The 15,899-nt window shown below is 62.4% G+C and overlaps 3 protein-coding genes across 10 annotated transcripts; all 3 read right to left on the bottom strand.

Moving 5' to 3' along the window:
- Window positions 1–103: 103 nt before the first annotated feature.
- PITPNM1 (phosphatidylinositol transfer protein membrane associated 1) lies at window positions 104–11,098 on the bottom strand. 4 transcript variants are annotated; one of them, XM_062494165.1, is made up of 23 exons: window positions 10,549–11,098; window positions 9,720–9,934; window positions 9,525–9,646; window positions 6,961–7,185; window positions 6,561–6,875; window positions 6,149–6,244; window positions 5,945–6,052; window positions 5,775–5,836; window positions 5,460–5,704; window positions 4,775–4,964; window positions 4,564–4,671; window positions 4,328–4,470; window positions 3,923–4,101; window positions 3,418–3,588; window positions 3,071–3,220; window positions 2,823–2,971; window positions 2,639–2,749; window positions 2,389–2,505; window positions 2,032–2,180; window positions 1,781–1,930; window positions 1,270–1,453; window positions 911–1,039; window positions 104–805 (listed from the first exon to the last, which is right to left on the bottom strand). In XM_062494165.1, exons 1-23 carry the CDS (start codon window positions 10,624–10,626, stop codon window positions 539–541), a joined length of 3,663 nt encoding a protein of 1,220 aa, XP_062350149.1. In that variant the 5' UTR covers window positions 10,627–11,098; the 3' UTR covers window positions 104–538. The 4 variants fall into 4 exon arrangements, 3 of the variants coding, with proteins under 3 accessions (XP_062350149.1, XP_062350151.1, XP_062350150.1); XM_062494166.1 differs by having other exon boundaries at window positions 525–825; XR_009933271.1 differs by having other exon boundaries at window positions 782–805; window positions 911–1,035.
- Window positions 11,099–11,401: 303 nt separating this feature from the next.
- Window positions 11,402–12,889, bottom strand: CDK2AP2 (cyclin dependent kinase 2 associated protein 2). Of its 4 annotated transcripts, none has more exons than XM_062494170.1 (4): window positions 12,378–12,885; window positions 12,127–12,237; window positions 11,902–12,034; window positions 11,402–11,788 (listed from the first exon to the last, which is right to left on the bottom strand). In XM_062494170.1, exons 1-4 carry the CDS (start codon window positions 12,462–12,464, stop codon window positions 11,721–11,723), a joined length of 399 nt encoding a protein of 132 aa, XP_062350154.1. In that variant the 5' UTR covers window positions 12,465–12,885; the 3' UTR covers window positions 11,402–11,720. The 4 variants fall into 4 exon arrangements, with proteins under 4 accessions (XP_062350154.1, XP_062350155.1, XP_062350153.1 ...); XM_062494171.1 differs by having other exon boundaries at window positions 12,127–12,220; window positions 12,382–12,884; XM_062494169.1 differs by having other exon boundaries at window positions 12,127–12,227; window positions 12,374–12,881.
- A 1,058-nt stretch (window positions 12,890–13,947) lies between these two features.
- Window positions 13,948–15,120, bottom strand: LOC134045147 (calcium-binding protein 2-like). 2 transcript variants are annotated; one of them, XM_062494769.1, is made up of 7 exons: window positions 15,079–15,120; window positions 14,817–14,978; window positions 14,666–14,696; window positions 14,453–14,587; window positions 14,272–14,381; window positions 14,047–14,194; window positions 13,948–13,973 (listed from the first exon to the last, which is right to left on the bottom strand). In XM_062494769.1, the coding sequence occupies exons 1-7, from the start codon at window positions 15,118–15,120 to the stop codon at window positions 13,948–13,950; spliced, it is 654 nt and encodes a 217-aa protein (XP_062350753.1). The 2 variants fall into 2 exon arrangements, with proteins under 2 accessions (XP_062350753.1, XP_062350754.1); XM_062494770.1 differs by lacking the exon at window positions 15,079–15,120 and having other exon boundaries at window positions 14,438–14,587; window positions 14,817–14,916.
- Window positions 15,121–15,899: the final 779 nt, after the last annotated feature.

The raw sequence follows: 15,899 nt of genomic DNA, 5'->3' as shown, positions 1-15,899 counted from the left end.
GGGATGTGGTACCCCTGGAAGCTCCCCAGGGCATTCCTAGTGGGTGGGAACCCTGGCTACCACAGGCACAGAGCAGACTCATGGGTGCTGGCGCCTTGTCATAACATCTCTTTATTCAACACCAAAACGAAAGGGGAGAACAGAGGAACCACTCTGAAACCCCAACTGAGCCCTGCCCCGTGACACCAGACGGAAATAAATACGTGGGGAGGTGCCACTTGGTCTGGGGCACAGCCACAGCCCCCAGTTCTGCACAGGGATAATGACCCTAGGGTGCAGACCCCACTGGGCACTGCCCAACGGCCCCAAAGGACCAGAGGGAATGGGGGCAGCAGGGAGGACTCAGGGTGGCTTAGCCCGGAGGGGATCACTCTGGTCCTCTGGGGGGCTCTGAGCCATCTCCCAGCACCCTCCACTCTCACGGGACCCAGTGCCCTCATCTTCCTATGGCCTTGTGGCCCAGCACCAGCTCTGTCCCCAGGTGCTCCTTGCTGAGAAATCAGGGGCGTGGCAGAGGGGGAACATGGCTGTGCCACCCTCACTCCTCACCCTCCAACTTGAGGCTGACGCTGCGGGGCTTGGCCCGGGACAAGCCAGGGGGTGCTGAGGGGGGCCCCCCATCCCGCTCTACCTGGCTGGAGCCCCGGGAGCGCAGGAGCTGGCTCTGCTTCCGCAGGAAGTCGACAGGCGCTGGGCAGCCGTAGGTGCCTTTGCCCAGCACAGGTCGTGGGGGGCCCTTGGGGGAGTGAGCCAGGGCTGCGGCTTCCAGCTGGGCCAGGTGGGCAACATAACCCTCGGAGAGGAACTGCAGGGCACACAGAGAGCCTGAGCCCGTGGCCACAGTTGGCTGGTGGGGTCAGCCATCGTCCCCTGCATCCCCAGTCTGTCCCCAGCTCTGCCACCACCCTACCTGGCACTGGTTTTGGAACTTTTTGACGGTCCGTCCCACGATGTAGATGTGTGCGGGCGCAAGTCCTAGCGAGCTGTAGACGGAGACATCCTTAGTGGAGCCGTAGCCAGCGACTATGGAGATCTCTGCCTGCCCAGGGAGAAGAGCATTAGGGCAGAGAATAACGCTTCCCACAGGGGCTGGGACAATCTCATGTTAAGAGGGATGGCAGGGAGCTGCCCTGAGAAGCTTCCAGCTCTGCCATGATAGTGCAGTCCAGCTCCCAGCATCTCCACTGGGATGCAGAGGTGCACGGGATTCAGCACAGCCTGCACCACCCCACCAGCAGCCCTGTGTCCTGGCAGCTTCCCCATGTGTACCTCGGTGCGCAGGCTCTGCAGGAAGGCGGCTTTCTGGCGCAGCGGGTCATGGGTGAGCCCGTCGCAGAAGGAGACGGCACCATGGGGAAAGTTGTGCTGGGAGAGCCAGGCCACCACACGGTGCTTCTGCATGTCAGGGCGTCCTGTCACGTAGATGATCATGTACCCCGAGTCCTGCCAGTGCCTAGGAAGAGACACGGGTGGCTGCCTGGGTGGAGACAGTCCTGCTATGGGAAGCTGGGATCACCCACTACAGCATGTGTGGGTGCTGCCTCCAAAAGCTCCCTGCTCCCAAGGATTTTATCAAGGAGAAGGCACAGCAGAGCTGTGGGGATAACATCGAAACTCGGAGAGGATTATTTTCCACAATAGGGCATCAGCATAGAGATGATGTGCTGGAGGCAAGGGAGGGTGGAACACTCTGCCCTTTGTCCCTGCTCTGACACCCCCCAACTGAGTTGTCACACCATGAAAGATGGAGAGACTGACTCCCTGATTGAAGGGCACCCACCTTACAACATCCACAGCCCCTGCCCGCACTTTGGGGTCACTGCCCATGATGGAGACGCTTGCAGTGAAGGAGCCATCAATGCTGAACACAACGGACTCAGTGCCACGGGCCACCACGGTCAGGTATGCCTCGGCGTAGCTGTGGTCCCCTCTGTGAAGGCAGAGGTGGTGGCTCAGCACTGGCTCTGCTGCCAGGGCAGCTGGTGCAGCTCTGCCAAAAGAGCTGGCAGAGAAACTGATGCAACACCTCACCTGACCACCATGCGCACAGGGTAGATCCCAATGGCCAGAGCCTTGTCTGGAGGGATGGTGAAGGTCAGGCGCCCGCTGCCACTTGTCACCTCAGTGCCGTAGTACAGCCACTTCCCTGACAGCGGCTGTGTCATGATGTAGATGTCCACCTGAGAGAGGGAAATGGGCTGGGCACTGGCTGAACCCCCACATCCTGCTGTGTTCCCATCTGCAAGTCCTTACAACCTTCTCCTGCCATCCCCCACAGGATGCTAACCACATCCTTCCCCTAACTGTGGGTGACACCAGCCCCATGCCTGATTCTGGACACCCCACCCTATTTGAGGTGTCCTGGTGGCCCCCTGAGCCCAGCAATACCTTCTCCCCAGTCAGTGTCACTACATCCAGTGGTCCATACATGAAGCGCCCGCTGAGGACCTGCGCTTTGCCCTCGCACACAATCACATCGCAGGCGCGGTGGTTGGCTGTCACATTCTGCAGGCACACAGGGTGTTCAGAAGCTCCTGGGGGAGCTCCTAAGGTGCCACCAGGACACCACTGGGTCGCGGGATTGTCCCAGAACCCACACACCCCAGGATGCCCCGGGTGGCTCCCACTGGCCACATACCCGGATCTTCACTTGGGTGCGCTTGCGCTGCCACTTCTCCCGAGGGATGGCGGGGCTGTAGATGGAGTTCTCCTCGCTCTCTGCAGGCTGCGGCCCCTCTTTCTCCATCACCTGCTGACAGCACAGTGCCAGCTCAGCTTCTGCCGGCCATGGCTTGCCACCCACCCCATTGTGCCCACCATACCTGGCGCAGAATGAAGGCCACCACATCGGAGGATTCCCAGTAGCTGGCGTGGAAGAGGTGGGGCAGGGTGATGGTGGGGAAGGCAGTCAGGGCATCGGGGCAGTACAGAGAGTAGTCGATGCGCTTTGGGCCCCACCAGCGCTCCAGGACTGCAGGGAGAGATGGAATGAAGCCTTTTCCAGACCTCATCCCTTATTGTGCAGCCTAAGGTGCCTGCATAGGATGGGGTGAGTGGCAATGACACTTACTCTTGACAACCTCACTGGTGCTGGCAGGAGTGGGGAGCTCTGTTGGCTCATTGCCCTTCCAGAAGCCCCCAAAGCTGCCAGTGGGGGTAGGGGGAGCAGCCACATCCACTTTGGGCAGGAACAGGGCAGAGTGTGTCTGCAGGGCCTCCGCTGAAGAGAGAGCTGGATGAGCACACCCAGAGCACATAGGAACACCCACCATCCCAGGACACCCCTCCAGTAGAGACCCAGAGCAGTGGGAAGGGCTTACACATCCCTCTCTCCCCACCCAACCAGGATGTGGGTGCTCTGGGTACCCTGATGTGGCCCCAGGGTGCCTGGCACCAGCTTGGTAGGAATCTGCTCACCCAATAGGGATGAGGTGCCATCACCCAGGGGGTACTTCTGGTATCGGGGCACGCTGAGCGGGGGCACAGCGTGGAAGGCCTTGGCCAGGAGGGGCTCCAGGCGGGAGGCACAGGGATCGGCAGCGTGGAAAAGATTGTAGATCTGCTCGCAGGCAGGACGCAGCTGGGCCACTGCAGCACAGAGCAAGGTCAGGGGTGCCCACGAGGGCTGGGGAGAACCAGGAGCAAAACACCCAGAAAGGGTAAAGCAGGACACAGCAAGAGGAAAGGCTGGAGAGGGAAATTTGGGGCACCAGGGATAGGCTGAGGCTGGCACAGAGCAGGGACACTCAGCCACCCACCAACACCCACACACCCAGGGCTGGGCATGTGAGGGCCTCAAACCCAAGCAGGGCTCTCTGGGGTACTCCTGGGGAGCTCAGGCTTGTCTCCTGAGCACGACTCAGGGATTTGAGCCTTGCAGGGAGGGTCAGGGGCTGGCACGGCAGCAGGCAGGGATCCTCACCATCCAGAGCAGGCATGACGGTCTTGCGCAGTGCGAGCACCAGCCCCAGTGGGGAACCGAAGAGGAAGAAGCCGGATACCTTAAATTCCAGGCGGGCGCTGGCACCCTCTGCCCCATCCAGCGCCACGGCACTGTTCCGGGGTGCCTCTGCCTCCATCAGGGTCTCACTGGACTGTAGGCTGGGACAGCAGAGACAGTGGGCATGGGGAGGGATGGCAACACCATGGTCCCACCATCCTGAAGACAAAGCTGTGCCTGGTGTGGCCCTATTATCCCAGAGGAGCTCCAGCAAGATCTCCCTGGGGCAGGTAGCCTCCAGGAATTTTTCCTTCCCAGCCTGGAGCAGATGGGAATTGCACCCTTTCCATAAAGCACAAGGTAGCCAACCATCCCCCTTGGGCTCACCTACACATGGAGCTCTGCTGCTGGCTGTCCCCCTGTGTCCCTGGGGGCTCAGGGCTGGCTTGGCCCAATACTGGTGCTCCCTCTGTCCCATCAGCCAGCGGGTCTGGGCCGCCAAACTGCTCTGGGGAGATAGGCTCTGTGCTCTGCAGGGAAAGGCAGCAAACACTCAGACCCCATGTAGCCCCCAGTGCACCCCCAAACCCTCCCCAAGGGGTGTTGGAATGCAAGGCACTTGCCAGGCTGCCACGGCGGCTGCTGCTCCGGCTGCCCCCTGAGCCCACCCGGCTCTGGCACAGCGCATCAAATCCCAGGATACCACCCATGCAGTCTCCCAGCAGCACCACCTGCAGAGACCACAGATCCACATGGAGGGTGACATCCCTAAACCCTCCATGCAGGATCACAGCTGGACCCCAGAGCCAAGCTTCCCCCCAGATTCCACCTCACCTGGCCACAGAAGCCGGTGCCCTCTCCGGAGTGCAGGAAGGCTGCGTAGACCTGGTTGGCGCGGGTGATGATGGTGCCCACGGCGTGCTGGTAGGTGCCTGAGGAGGTGGCCAGCAGCGGAAGCGCTGCCAGCGGGATGTGGTCCTGGCTGCTGGACAGGCTGTCCCTGTCATGGCTGTAGGGGCTGAGCCTGAGTGGGACACGGCAAAGGATGAATGGGACTGTCCTGATGTCCTCATCCCACTGCATGGTACTGGTTCACCCTGCCACACCAGGAGTAATCCCCATCCCCTTCCCTCCCACCACAAGGTATTTGCTCACCTGGGATGCTGTATCCAGAATTATCTCCATCCCATCCAATTCTATGCCATTTCATGCTGCCCTGAGGTCCCCATGCTTGCTCAACCCAGGATGCTGCACAAGGAGTAAGCCTCATCCTACCCCATCTCATCCCACTCCACTGTCCTCATCCCACAACAAAACACCTGCTTGACCTGGGATACTACACCAGGAATTACATGTATCCCATCTCACCACACAACACTTGCTTGACCCAAGATGCTGCACCAGGAGTAAACCCCTATCCCCTTCCCAGTCCTTAATGTCCCACCAGAAGTGGGACAGAAGTCCCCTCTCCAAGGACTCCATCTCCCCTGTTCCCTGCTTTCCCAGCAAGAATCCATACTTGGAGACAAGGGCGTAGGCCGCAGCACAGATGGGTGGGCAGGGCACCAGGCGCAGGGCCACATGTCCCAGTGCCTCAGGAAAGTGGACGCGGGTGACAGCATCAAAGGTGGCTGCCAGTGTCTGCACATCAGCCTGCTTGGAGCCTGGCTCGCCCGCTCCCTGATCCAGGATGTTCCCGCTGTGGAGGATGAGGAAGAGCGCGTGGATCCGGCACATCTGTTCTGTGCTCTCTGCTGCACCAACCTGCAGGAAGAAGAGCAGTGAAGTCGGGGGGCACGGCAGGAGGGTACAGCCTGAGGGAGGGGACACGCACCTCAGGGAAGGTGGATGTTCCCAATCCTTCACCATCCCCTTTGGTGGCACTGGCTCCGTCCCCTGCGAGCACACAGCCCTGGTAAGGCATCTGGGGTCTCCAGTTGGGAATCAGGCCCCTCCCAAGACACTCACCCCAGGATTTGGGGCCAGAGCATCCCTATTGCTCACCCAGTGCCTCGTCCAGCTCCGCTGGCCGCTCAAGTGTGTCCAAGAAGTCATTGGAGCTCCACTTGGTCATCTCCTTGGCGAAGACCTCGTCGCTGTCAGACAGATCCTCTGTAGAGGCAGGAGGGAAGCATGGGGTTGGGGACCTGCATGCCCATCTCAGACACTCTTGCCCCCACCCAGCCTGTTCCAAGATGGTGACAGTACCATGGGCATCGAAAAATTCCTCTTCGGAGCTGTTCTCTGAGTCCCGGGCAATGTTCTGCATCCGCCATTCCGAGAGGCTCTGAGGAGACACACCCCCTGCCACCCACGGGGGGGGTCAGCACTCACAGCCCCCTGCAGAGAGATCCCTGCTCCTGCCCCACAGCTCCCCCTTGGTCCTGGACACAGACCCCCAGGGAGATCTGTGACCATCCCTGGGTCACCCAGAGTCCCTCTAGGAGACCCAGGACCATCCCTGGGTCACCGAAGGCCCCTTCAAGAAAACTGGGACCCGACCTGGGACACCCAGAGCCCCAGCCCAGGACACCCAAGCCAGGCAAAACAGTCCCATGGTACATCTCCTATGGATAGCGTCAGCATCCAGGGCATAACCATAGCAGACCTGGTCTCTCACCTCCATGCTGGGAAGAGTAGGAAGACCGGGAAGAGGTAGACCACTGCTTGGCAAAGGTATCATCAGAAGGGGTATCAGTCCCTGCCTGCAGCTCAGCCTCCTCCTGCCCACCAGGACCATCTGGCTCTGGCTGCCCCCCAGGGCTGATCCCAGCTGTGGGTGGCTCCTCGCCCTCGCCACACTTGGCCATCTTCTGTGCCAGCATTCGCGCCGTCTCCTCCTCCAGCTGCCGGATATCCTCCATCGTCAGGTCGGTCCACTCATCCTGCCAGCACCAGGCTTGGCGGTGAGCGCGCAGCATCACCTTCCTCAGTCCTACAGGGAGAAGGGGGGAAGCAAGTCCAGGGTGATCCCGCGGCTGCCCAAATGACCCTCCAGCTACCCACGGGTCCGAACTCACCCACATCATGGATAAACTGCTCGATTTTGGACTGCATCCCCCAGTATCGGAACTCCACCTTGCAGAGCTTGTAGGCGCACATGAGGGGCCCACTGGCCGCTGCTGCCTCCAGCCAGTCATCCCCCAGTGGCCCCCGGCCCGTCTTGGATGAGTGGTAGAGTTTGGGATCCTCCTCAGGCTTGTATTCCCCAGGGGAGATGGGATCACGCACAATGTCAATGGTATCTGTGGGGGGAACGGCGCTTGTCACCCCGCAGCACTTGGCAAGGGGGCACAGGTAGGAAAACAAGGAAAAAGGGAAAAAAAATCAGGTCAAATTGTTCCCACAAGCCATGCACCCAACACAGCTGGCAGCAAACACTCTCTGTCCTAGAATTCTAAAATCTTGGAGTTCTGGAATCATAGAATCCTGGAAGGGTTTCAGTTGGAAGGGACCTTATGGATAATCTCATTCCATCCCCTGCCATGGGCCCTGACACCTTCCACTATCCCAGGTTGCTCTACACCCCATCCAACCTGGATGAAGCATCTACTGCTTCTCAGGGCAACCTGTGTTAGAGCCTCACCACCCTCACAGGGAAGAATTTCCTAATAGAACATATAAAATCTCATGGCTGGAACATCACAGACACCCTTGGTGCAGCTAAAACATCCCCATCCCTGTGTGGGATCCCAATCCAGCACTCCAAGGAGTGGCACGGGGGGGAGGGGCTGGGAGCTCATGGAGAGCCAGTGCTGGCACACACACATGCATTAGCTGGCAGATCTGGCAGCTACAGAGTGATCCCAGCCACCCTGGGGAACATGGGGGCTGAGGACAGGGACAGTGCCTGAGGCAGCTTGGCACAGCTCCTGGCTCCACCCCCAAAAAGCCCAAGGGACCCCCAAAAACAGGGCACAGCAAAACTGCCACATGACACAGGGAGCCTCAGGAGAGCCAGGGGAGGGAGGGCAATGAGCCCCATCCCCAAACTAAGGTCATCTCTCCCAAAATGAGGATGACCTCCCAAGACCAGAGAGAGGCTTCGGAATGACACCCAGAAAAACACTATCCAACAGTTGTTCAGGTTCAGTCCAGCATAAAATCTCCTAGAATTTGGCTTTTCCAGCCCTGCCTTCAGGTAATGGTGTGGGGGATCACAGGGCACCCCACTGGCTCCCAGTACCATCCTGTAGCACTGTCCTCATTCCCAGGTTGTGCCAAGCCCTGCATTTATTAGACCCCCTTGATGTCCCCAAGGTGCTGTCAGCCTCTCTTCCTCAAGCTTGGGCTGAAAAAAGGGAGAAAAAGAAAACTATAGATGTCCTGAATCCACAAAAATGACGCAATGCAGAGCACAATGCCAAGCATCTTGGATAACAGCGGCAAAGAGCTGGGATAGGACCTGCTGTCCCCAAGCAGCTCCTGGCTGTATCATTCCCATCACAGTCCAACTCCCTTTGCTTTTGCCACTAGGAGAAAGCTGCCAAGGAAGCAGTTATCCCTGCGGATCACCCAGACCATGTTTTTTCCATCGCCCTTTGAAATGTGAGAGGGGTTTAAATCTGTCAGTGCTACAGGACACCAGGGCAGAGAAAATCCCAGCGGGATCCACACTGGGGCTGGTCCCACTCCAACCCTGCTCCCTGTGGAAGGCAGCAGCCACTAGAGATGCTGTGGAATGCCCATGGGACAGGCACTAGAGCGGGCAACCAGGCAGTGGGCACAGGGCCATGCCCTGATGCCATCTGCTTGGCCCTGGTTGCTTCCTGAGGGCAGAAGGGGCAGAATTCCTGCCCCCAGGTCTGAGCCATCGGTATCCCAGCCGGACATCCCCAGTGCCGCAAGAGCCAGGGAGAGAAATAGGTCAGATGAATCATTTCCTCCGAGTGCCTATTTTAGGCCTCCATTTTAAGAGGCAGCACGTCACATTCCACACTCTGGCGCCTGAACTGACCATGTCCACACCACTGGAAATGGGAACCCAGCGGAGAGGGAAGAATCCCACCCTGAGCTCCCAGTTCTGCCCACCAGTCTCCCCAGAAAGGAGCCAGAGAACAATCTGGAGCAAAGCCCTGGGGAGAGGGGAAGCAGGGCAGGGAGTAGGAAAATGGGGACATGTTTTTCCAGCTCTCCCTGCCCCAGCTGATCCAAAACACCCCACAGGACCCAGGTCCCATATACACCAAGAGAGACTGAGAAGGCAAATCCATGCCAGAACAAGGCTAGGACATGGAAGGAGAGGGGAGCAGGCTGGCACTAGGAAGGAGAAGCTGCAAACGGAAATAGAGGCAAGGGATGAGACAGGACAAAACTGTCCCTGAAAATATCTTTAATGTGGAACTTAATTCAGCAGTGCTGAGAGGGAGGGGGAAGGGAGCTTGGAGCAGGGAGCCAGGGGCAGGGAGCTCAGGATCCAGGGAGCTCTTTCCCTTCCAGCATCTGTGAAACATGAGGACCAGCAAGGAGAGTGAAGTTGAGCCCCTAAGTCCCCATCACAACCACACACCCATCCCAGAAGCGCTACATGGGAATGCCAGCAGCCACAGTGTCCTGTCCAGCTCCCCAAGCCAGCCATACCCACCCAAAATCCTCTGCCTCTTCTCTGCTGCACTTAGGTTGAAGATGTTTGTCTGCTGCCCTGCATCCGGGCGGTAGTATGTCTCAATCTCAATGGAAAATTTCTCCACAAAGGGACACGTGTACCTGGAAGGGCACAGGACTGAGCCCAGGGGCACGGCCAGTCCTGCAGCCCACCCCGCCGCCTCCCGGCTCCCACCTGGTGCGTGTGTAGGGATAAGCATTCCAGGACTCCTCCTCCACCTGGAGCGCAGCTTTGGGGAGCAGCGCCCGGAACCAGCTGGGGATGTGGGAGCCGACGTGATAGATCTTGTGGGTGTATTGGCCGCTGCCGCCGGGGCCATCACTGTAGGGTCGGTTGGCCAGGATCTCCACACCACTGCCCTCACCACTCGACTCCTCCCGGCTCTTCTTCTGCACAGAGATGATTGCTCAGTGCAGCCTCTCCAAGACCCCCATGGGTGCCCAGGGTCCTCATACACTCCCCTCCCCATATGCTGATATCCCTCAGCCCCACACCTGCTCACAGGACCCCCTGCTTGGATCGGTGGTCCCAAACCCACCTGAAACCTCAGCGACACACTTGGAAACCTGCCAGTCCCTTAGGATCAGCCTCCGTTGGGATCACTCCCCTCTGTGCCACTCCAGCCTCCATGCTCAGCCCTACAGCTCCCCAGGTCCCCACACTCAGCCCCACAGCCCCTTACACTCTCCAGCACCCCCTGATCAGCCTCAAAGCCCCCTATGCACCCCCAGCCCTTGCACCCTTCATGCTCCCCCAGTACCCAGTGCACCCCCCAGGCTACAACCCCCAGCCTCTCTCAGCCCCTTGCACCCCCTCAGTCACAGTCCCCAGATCCCTGCACCCCTCCAGCCCCCCACGCCCAGCCCCACAGCGCTGTACTCCACATCCCTCAGGCTCTGCCCACAAACCCCAGAGCCTCATCCCTCATCCCTAACCCTCATCCCCCAGAGCCTTACAAGCCCCAGGCTCCCCCAAGCCCTCCTGTTCAGCCCCGCATCCCCACCTGGATCATGTACAGCTGGGCCACCTGGTACTCCTCCAGGCTCATGGGCAGCAGGATGTGATACTCCTTGATCAGCATGGCGGCGGCGGGGGCCGGCGGGGGCAGCTCCTGAGGGGGCTTCCGTTACACCGGACCGGGCCGGCTTCGGGACAGCTCGGGCCGGTTCAGCACCCTTTCAGAACCGCTCGAGGCGTTGCCAGCTAAGCCCGGAACCGCTCGGTCCAGATTCGGCCCGTCTCGGAGCCACTCCGCCCCCGGGTTTGACTGAGTCCGATACGGCTCGGCTCAGGGTTCGGTTCGGTCCGGTACCGCTCGTCTGCGCTCGGTCCCGGGTTCGACCCGCCTTGGCAAAACGCTCGGCTGAGTCCGGTACCGCCCAGCACCTCTCTGCCCCAGGTTCGGCCCGGCTCGGAAAAGCTCGGCCCCGGGTTCGGCGGAGTCTGCTACCACTCGGGTCCCGGTTCGATTCAGTCCGGTACCGCTTGGTCCCCCTCGGCCCCGGGTTCGGCCCGGCTCAGTCCCACGTTCGGCTCAGTCCGGTACCGCTCGGCCCCCCTCGGCCCCGGGTTCGGCCCGGCTCGGCCGCACTCGGCTCGGCTCCGTTGCCATAGCAACGCTGCCCCTCCACTCCCTCCCGCCCGCCCGGTCCCCGCCGCCCCCCGGCCCCACCGAACCTGCGCCGCTCCTCACCGGCCCCTCGGATCGTGACATCACAGACCGTTCCCACGGCGACAGCCGTGACGTATGAGGTTGGGGGGGGGCCGTGACGTCAGAGAGCGGAAGGCAGCGAGCGCCACTCACGGGCGCTCCGCGTGTACCGGCACCGCCGCCCCCGGGAAAACCCGGTGTTTTATTTAAAAAGCCACTTTTTAAAGTGTTCAGCGAGTGGTTTGACCACTCCCGCACCTCTCAGCTCCGGAACACCTACGCAGCGCGGCTCCAAACCCTCCCCACGACTGCCCCACCTCTACCCCGCGTCCCACCATCACCATCGGGACCCACCCCCGTGGGGACACACCGAGGCCAAGTCCCAACATTGTCCTTTATTTATAAAAACACGCATTTATAAAGAGCGGAGAGCGCGGGGAGGGGGGGCTCGGGCAGCACGGCGGCCCCCCCGCCCCCGCCGCCACCACCGGGAGGTCCCGGGGGGTCCCGGGTGGCAGCTGCCGTTACGTGCGGGCGTTTCGCTCTGTCTCTGCCAGGCACTCCCTGACCAGCGCCCGGGCGTGGATGATCCCTGCGGGGAGAAGCACAGGGACACCTCGCATCACGCTCCAGTCGCTCCCCGCGGGGCTGGGGAGCCTCGGGAGCGCAGCCCCGCGGCCGCCTGGTTTTCCCCGCCGCCCCTACCCCGCTTCAGCCGCTCCATGGCGCTCTTGCTGCCGGCGTAGGTGGGCCGGATCTCCTTCCCCATCTCCTCGATGACCGAGAGCAGGTCCGTGTAGGTGCTCTGCGAGCCCTGCGCCCCGGGGGGCTTCATGGCCTGCGGGAACAGGGGCACACGCAGGGACGGAAGAGTTGGTGGCCGCCCCCGCCGCCGCGCCCGGCCCCACCGGCCCCGGTCCCGGGCCTCACCTGCACGTAGCCCATGGACGGCGGCCCGAAGTCATTGAAGAGCGGCCGGAAAGGGGCGGCGGCGCCAGGGACGGAACCGGAGGGCGACGGGACACTCGTGGCTGCGGGAAACTGAGGGTCACGGCCGCACTCCCCCTTCCTCGGTACCTCCCTCATCCGGTACCATCCCTTCCTGGGGTACCCCCCTCCAGTCCCGCTCCGCTCCCGGTGCCCCCAGTCCTCCGCGGATACCGCGGGGTTCTCTCACCGGCGGACGGTGCCCCGGGCCCCGGCGGGGCGGGGCTGGCGCTGGCGGCTCCGGGGGTAGCGGGGGCGGGAGCGATGGGCTTGTAGGACATCCCCGACGGCCGCCCGCCGCTTCCGGATCCCTGGAGCGCCGCGGCGGGGGTCGGCGTGCGGCCCCCGCGCTCGCCCCGCCGGTTGTATCGCCGGTGCCCGCCTCTCTTCAGCTCAGCTCGGCCCCGCTCGGCCCGGCGGGAAGCCGGGAACCGGAGCGGAGCGCGGCGGCCCCGGCCTGACCCGGATCTCTCCCCCCTCCGCCGCCGCCGGCGCTCGCGGTGATGACGCAGGCGCGTCACGAGCGCGACGTCACCGCGCCGCCGCGCGCCCGCCGGCCGGTCACCGTGGAGACACGAGGCGTCGGCCCCGCCCCCTCGGTGCCTCTCCGGCCACGTGATTAGTGTGTAGGCCACGCCCCCTCACCCGGCGAGCCCTCTCCGCGTCACGTGACTGACCGGCGCCACCGCCTCGGGGGGAGGGGGCAAGGTAGGGGCACCGTGACCGGCACCGTCGGCACCGCCGCGCTCCTCCGGCCGCCAAGGCACCCCATGTGGACACACAGCCCCGAGCCGCCGCCGATCAGGGCGCCCCGACTCTCTGCGGGGTTGAACCCCGGCCCGGACTTTGATGAGCATCGCTCCCGCCCGCCCCGGGAACCGGCCCCACCCGCCGGCCGTGCATTCCCCGGAGCCCTGTGCCCGCACAGGTGAGCGGGTGTCCGCGGTCCCGGCTCCCTGTGGGGCTCCCGTGAGACACAGTGGGAGTCCAGGGTTTTGGGGAATGGCACGATCCCAAATAAACCCTTTGGAAACAAAGCACAAAACAAAAGTCTGTAGAGAGAGTTTTATCATTTCAAAAGGGCAAAAATGGCCCCAAAACTGCAGCCAGGGCAGGGAGGGTACCTGCAGCAGCCCCGCCTGCAGCTGGCTGAGGCCCTTCCACCCAGCAATGCTTTATTTCTCTCCTCGAGGGTTTCCTGGCTGAGCTGCCAGGAGTCTCCCCTGTGCCAGAGGCTGCCAGAGCATCCATGAGGGTCTGTGCCAGCCCCGAAAGGGGAGGGATGCCTCATCCTAGGCAGGTCTGGGGCAGGTCTGAGCTCAAACCATGGTGATGGGGTGGGTTATGCTGTGCAGTCCACATTAGACATGGTGCGGGGGGAGCCTGAGGGGCTCAGTGTGGCACACAGAGCGGGAATGGAGGCTGGAGGGATGAGCACAGCTGAAGGAGAGGAGACCACAGTAGTGTGACTTTTAGAGTCAGGTCTGGGTGGGAAGGGAGATGATGCAGGGAGAGCAGAGATGAGGGCGACAGTGGTCAAAGCTTGGCCAAGCCTGTGCCAAGAAGGGTCCCGACTTTGGCCCCGGTGCCTCCCACCACAGTCAGAGCTCAGCATAGGAGCAGCTCCAGCACCCGGCTCTCACCCCAGGCATGGGCGCCACTGCACCAGCACTGCCCCAGCCCTTGGAGCTGGGGGTCCCTCTGTGGCCCCCTCCTCTTCGTAAGGCACGGGGGGCTTGGGTCCCGCATTGGCACACACCGCCCTCAGCGTGACATCATCCGCACAAACTCTGTCGGGGGAAAACACATGTGGAACATCCCAGATATCCCTGGGGTCGCTCCTGGCCCCTTCCCTACTCCTACCTTCAAAATCCACCAGGCCATCGCCGTTGAGATCCACGTCCTTGAGGATCTCATCCACCTCCCGATAGTTGAGCTGCTGCCCCAGGAGCTTGCGCATGGCCTCCCGCAGCTCTGCCATGCTGATCTGTCCGTCCCCATTGGTGTCAAACTATGGACAAGGTACCGTTGCCACCGGCCACCCTGGCACATTGGCAGCCTACCCGACTGTCCTTGCCATCCCTGTACCTCACGGAAGGCATCACGCAGCTCCTTGATCCCAATCATATCCGCTGTCTCCGCCAGCATCTTGGGGCCCATCAGCTCCACAAAATCATCAAAATCCACCTTGCCCCCGGCTGCGGCAGGAGAGGGGTGTTAGCAGGGCATGGGGCAGGGATTGATGGAGACCCACTGCCCCACCACATACTGATCTGCTGGGACAGCTCGATGAGCTCCATCTCCGTGGGCATGTAGCCCATGGTCCGCATGCACTCGCCCAGGTCCTTATAGCTGATGTAGCCATCGTGGTCCTTGTCGAACTCCCGGAATGCCTGCTTCAGCTCTGGGGACACCACAGTGTAACTACTGGCACCCTGGCACCGCCACCTACCTGAGCTGGACCCCCTCCCCAGCTCCTCACCTTCAATCTCCTCGGGCCGCAGCTCCCGGTCCTGGGGAAGAGAAAACAGGAAGAGATGAAGGAGGGGTCCTACTCCCAGGGATCCCACAGGGATTCTGCCCTAAGCTCCCTGGGAGCACAGGCAGCACACGGGGAGGGGACAGTCGCGTACCCGTTGGGTGATGGCGATGCTCTGCCGCAGGAAGATGCAGGCTGGCCCCACCAGCCCTTGAAGCACCGAGTATCCCTGCATCGGAGGAGTCTGTGCCACGTCCAGCACGTCCTCAGGGTCCCCTGCGCCGGAGCTCGGAGCACCCGAGCGAGGCTTCCCATCCTGCGGTTGGAGCAGGCGTCAGCAGCGAGGGGGGGCAAAGCAGGGACCCTCTCCTCCTCCTCCTCCTGCTGCCCCGCGGGGTGTCACAGCCCTGCCATACCTTGGGGAGCCGCCGCTCAGGGGTCTTGGTGCAGTTGCCCATGGCTGGGGGCTGCCCCCGTGCCGCAGGACATGCCTAGCCCCGGGGGGGGGGGTTGGCTGGCGCAGACCGTGGGGCTGCCACCGGGGATTTGAGGTTTTTATGGAATATCTGGGGATATGCAGGGCAGGCGCGGGGGGGTGGGTGCCGCGCCCGCGTGCATAATCCTCCGGATTATTCCTCGCTCGGTCGCCCTGCTCCAGATGTGGGCAGCCGCCCAGCTGTTCCCCAGTCCCGCAGCCTCCCTGCGAGGGTACGCAGGATCCCCGGCACCCACCGTGCTCCGGCCCTGTCCCCGCCGCCGGTTACCTGCCCAAAAGCGGGGGGCGGCCGGGGCCCCGGCTCCTCGGCAGCCTGCTGACGGTCCATGGGGGACGCACCACTACGGTTTAATCTCCCCCGGCTCCCTTCAGTGCCCGCGGTACCGGGACCCCTGAGACGAGGGGCCAGGCGGGAGCTGCGGGCAGCCCTCCGGCTGTCGCCCTGGTGCCGGGGGGTGCCCCGGCAGGCTGGGGGCGCGGGGCTGCCAGTGCCGCGCCGCTGCGGCCCGTGGAAGAGGAAGAACATTCCGCCCACTCCTGCTCCTTCTCCCCACGACCGGGGCCAAGCGGGAGAAAGCCAGGTCGCCCCGAACCTGCGCTCGTCCCTCGCAGGGACGAGGCCACCGCGGTCCTCGGTACCCGCCTCGTCACCCAGGAGATCGGGTGGAGCGCAGCGACCCCCCGGGGCGCCGGTGGGGGGGAGCGGGGCGCCCCGGGGGGCTCCGGTGGGGTGGACTGGGG

Source organism: Cinclus cinclus, chromosome 6 (genome assembly GCF_963662255.1).
Source record: "Cinclus cinclus chromosome 6, bCinCin1.1, whole genome shotgun sequence".
NCBI lineage: Eukaryota > Metazoa > Chordata > Aves > Passeriformes > Cinclidae > Cinclus > Cinclus cinclus.
Note: the sequence above shows the minus strand (reverse complement) of the source record. Positions and strands in the feature narration are given on the sequence as shown.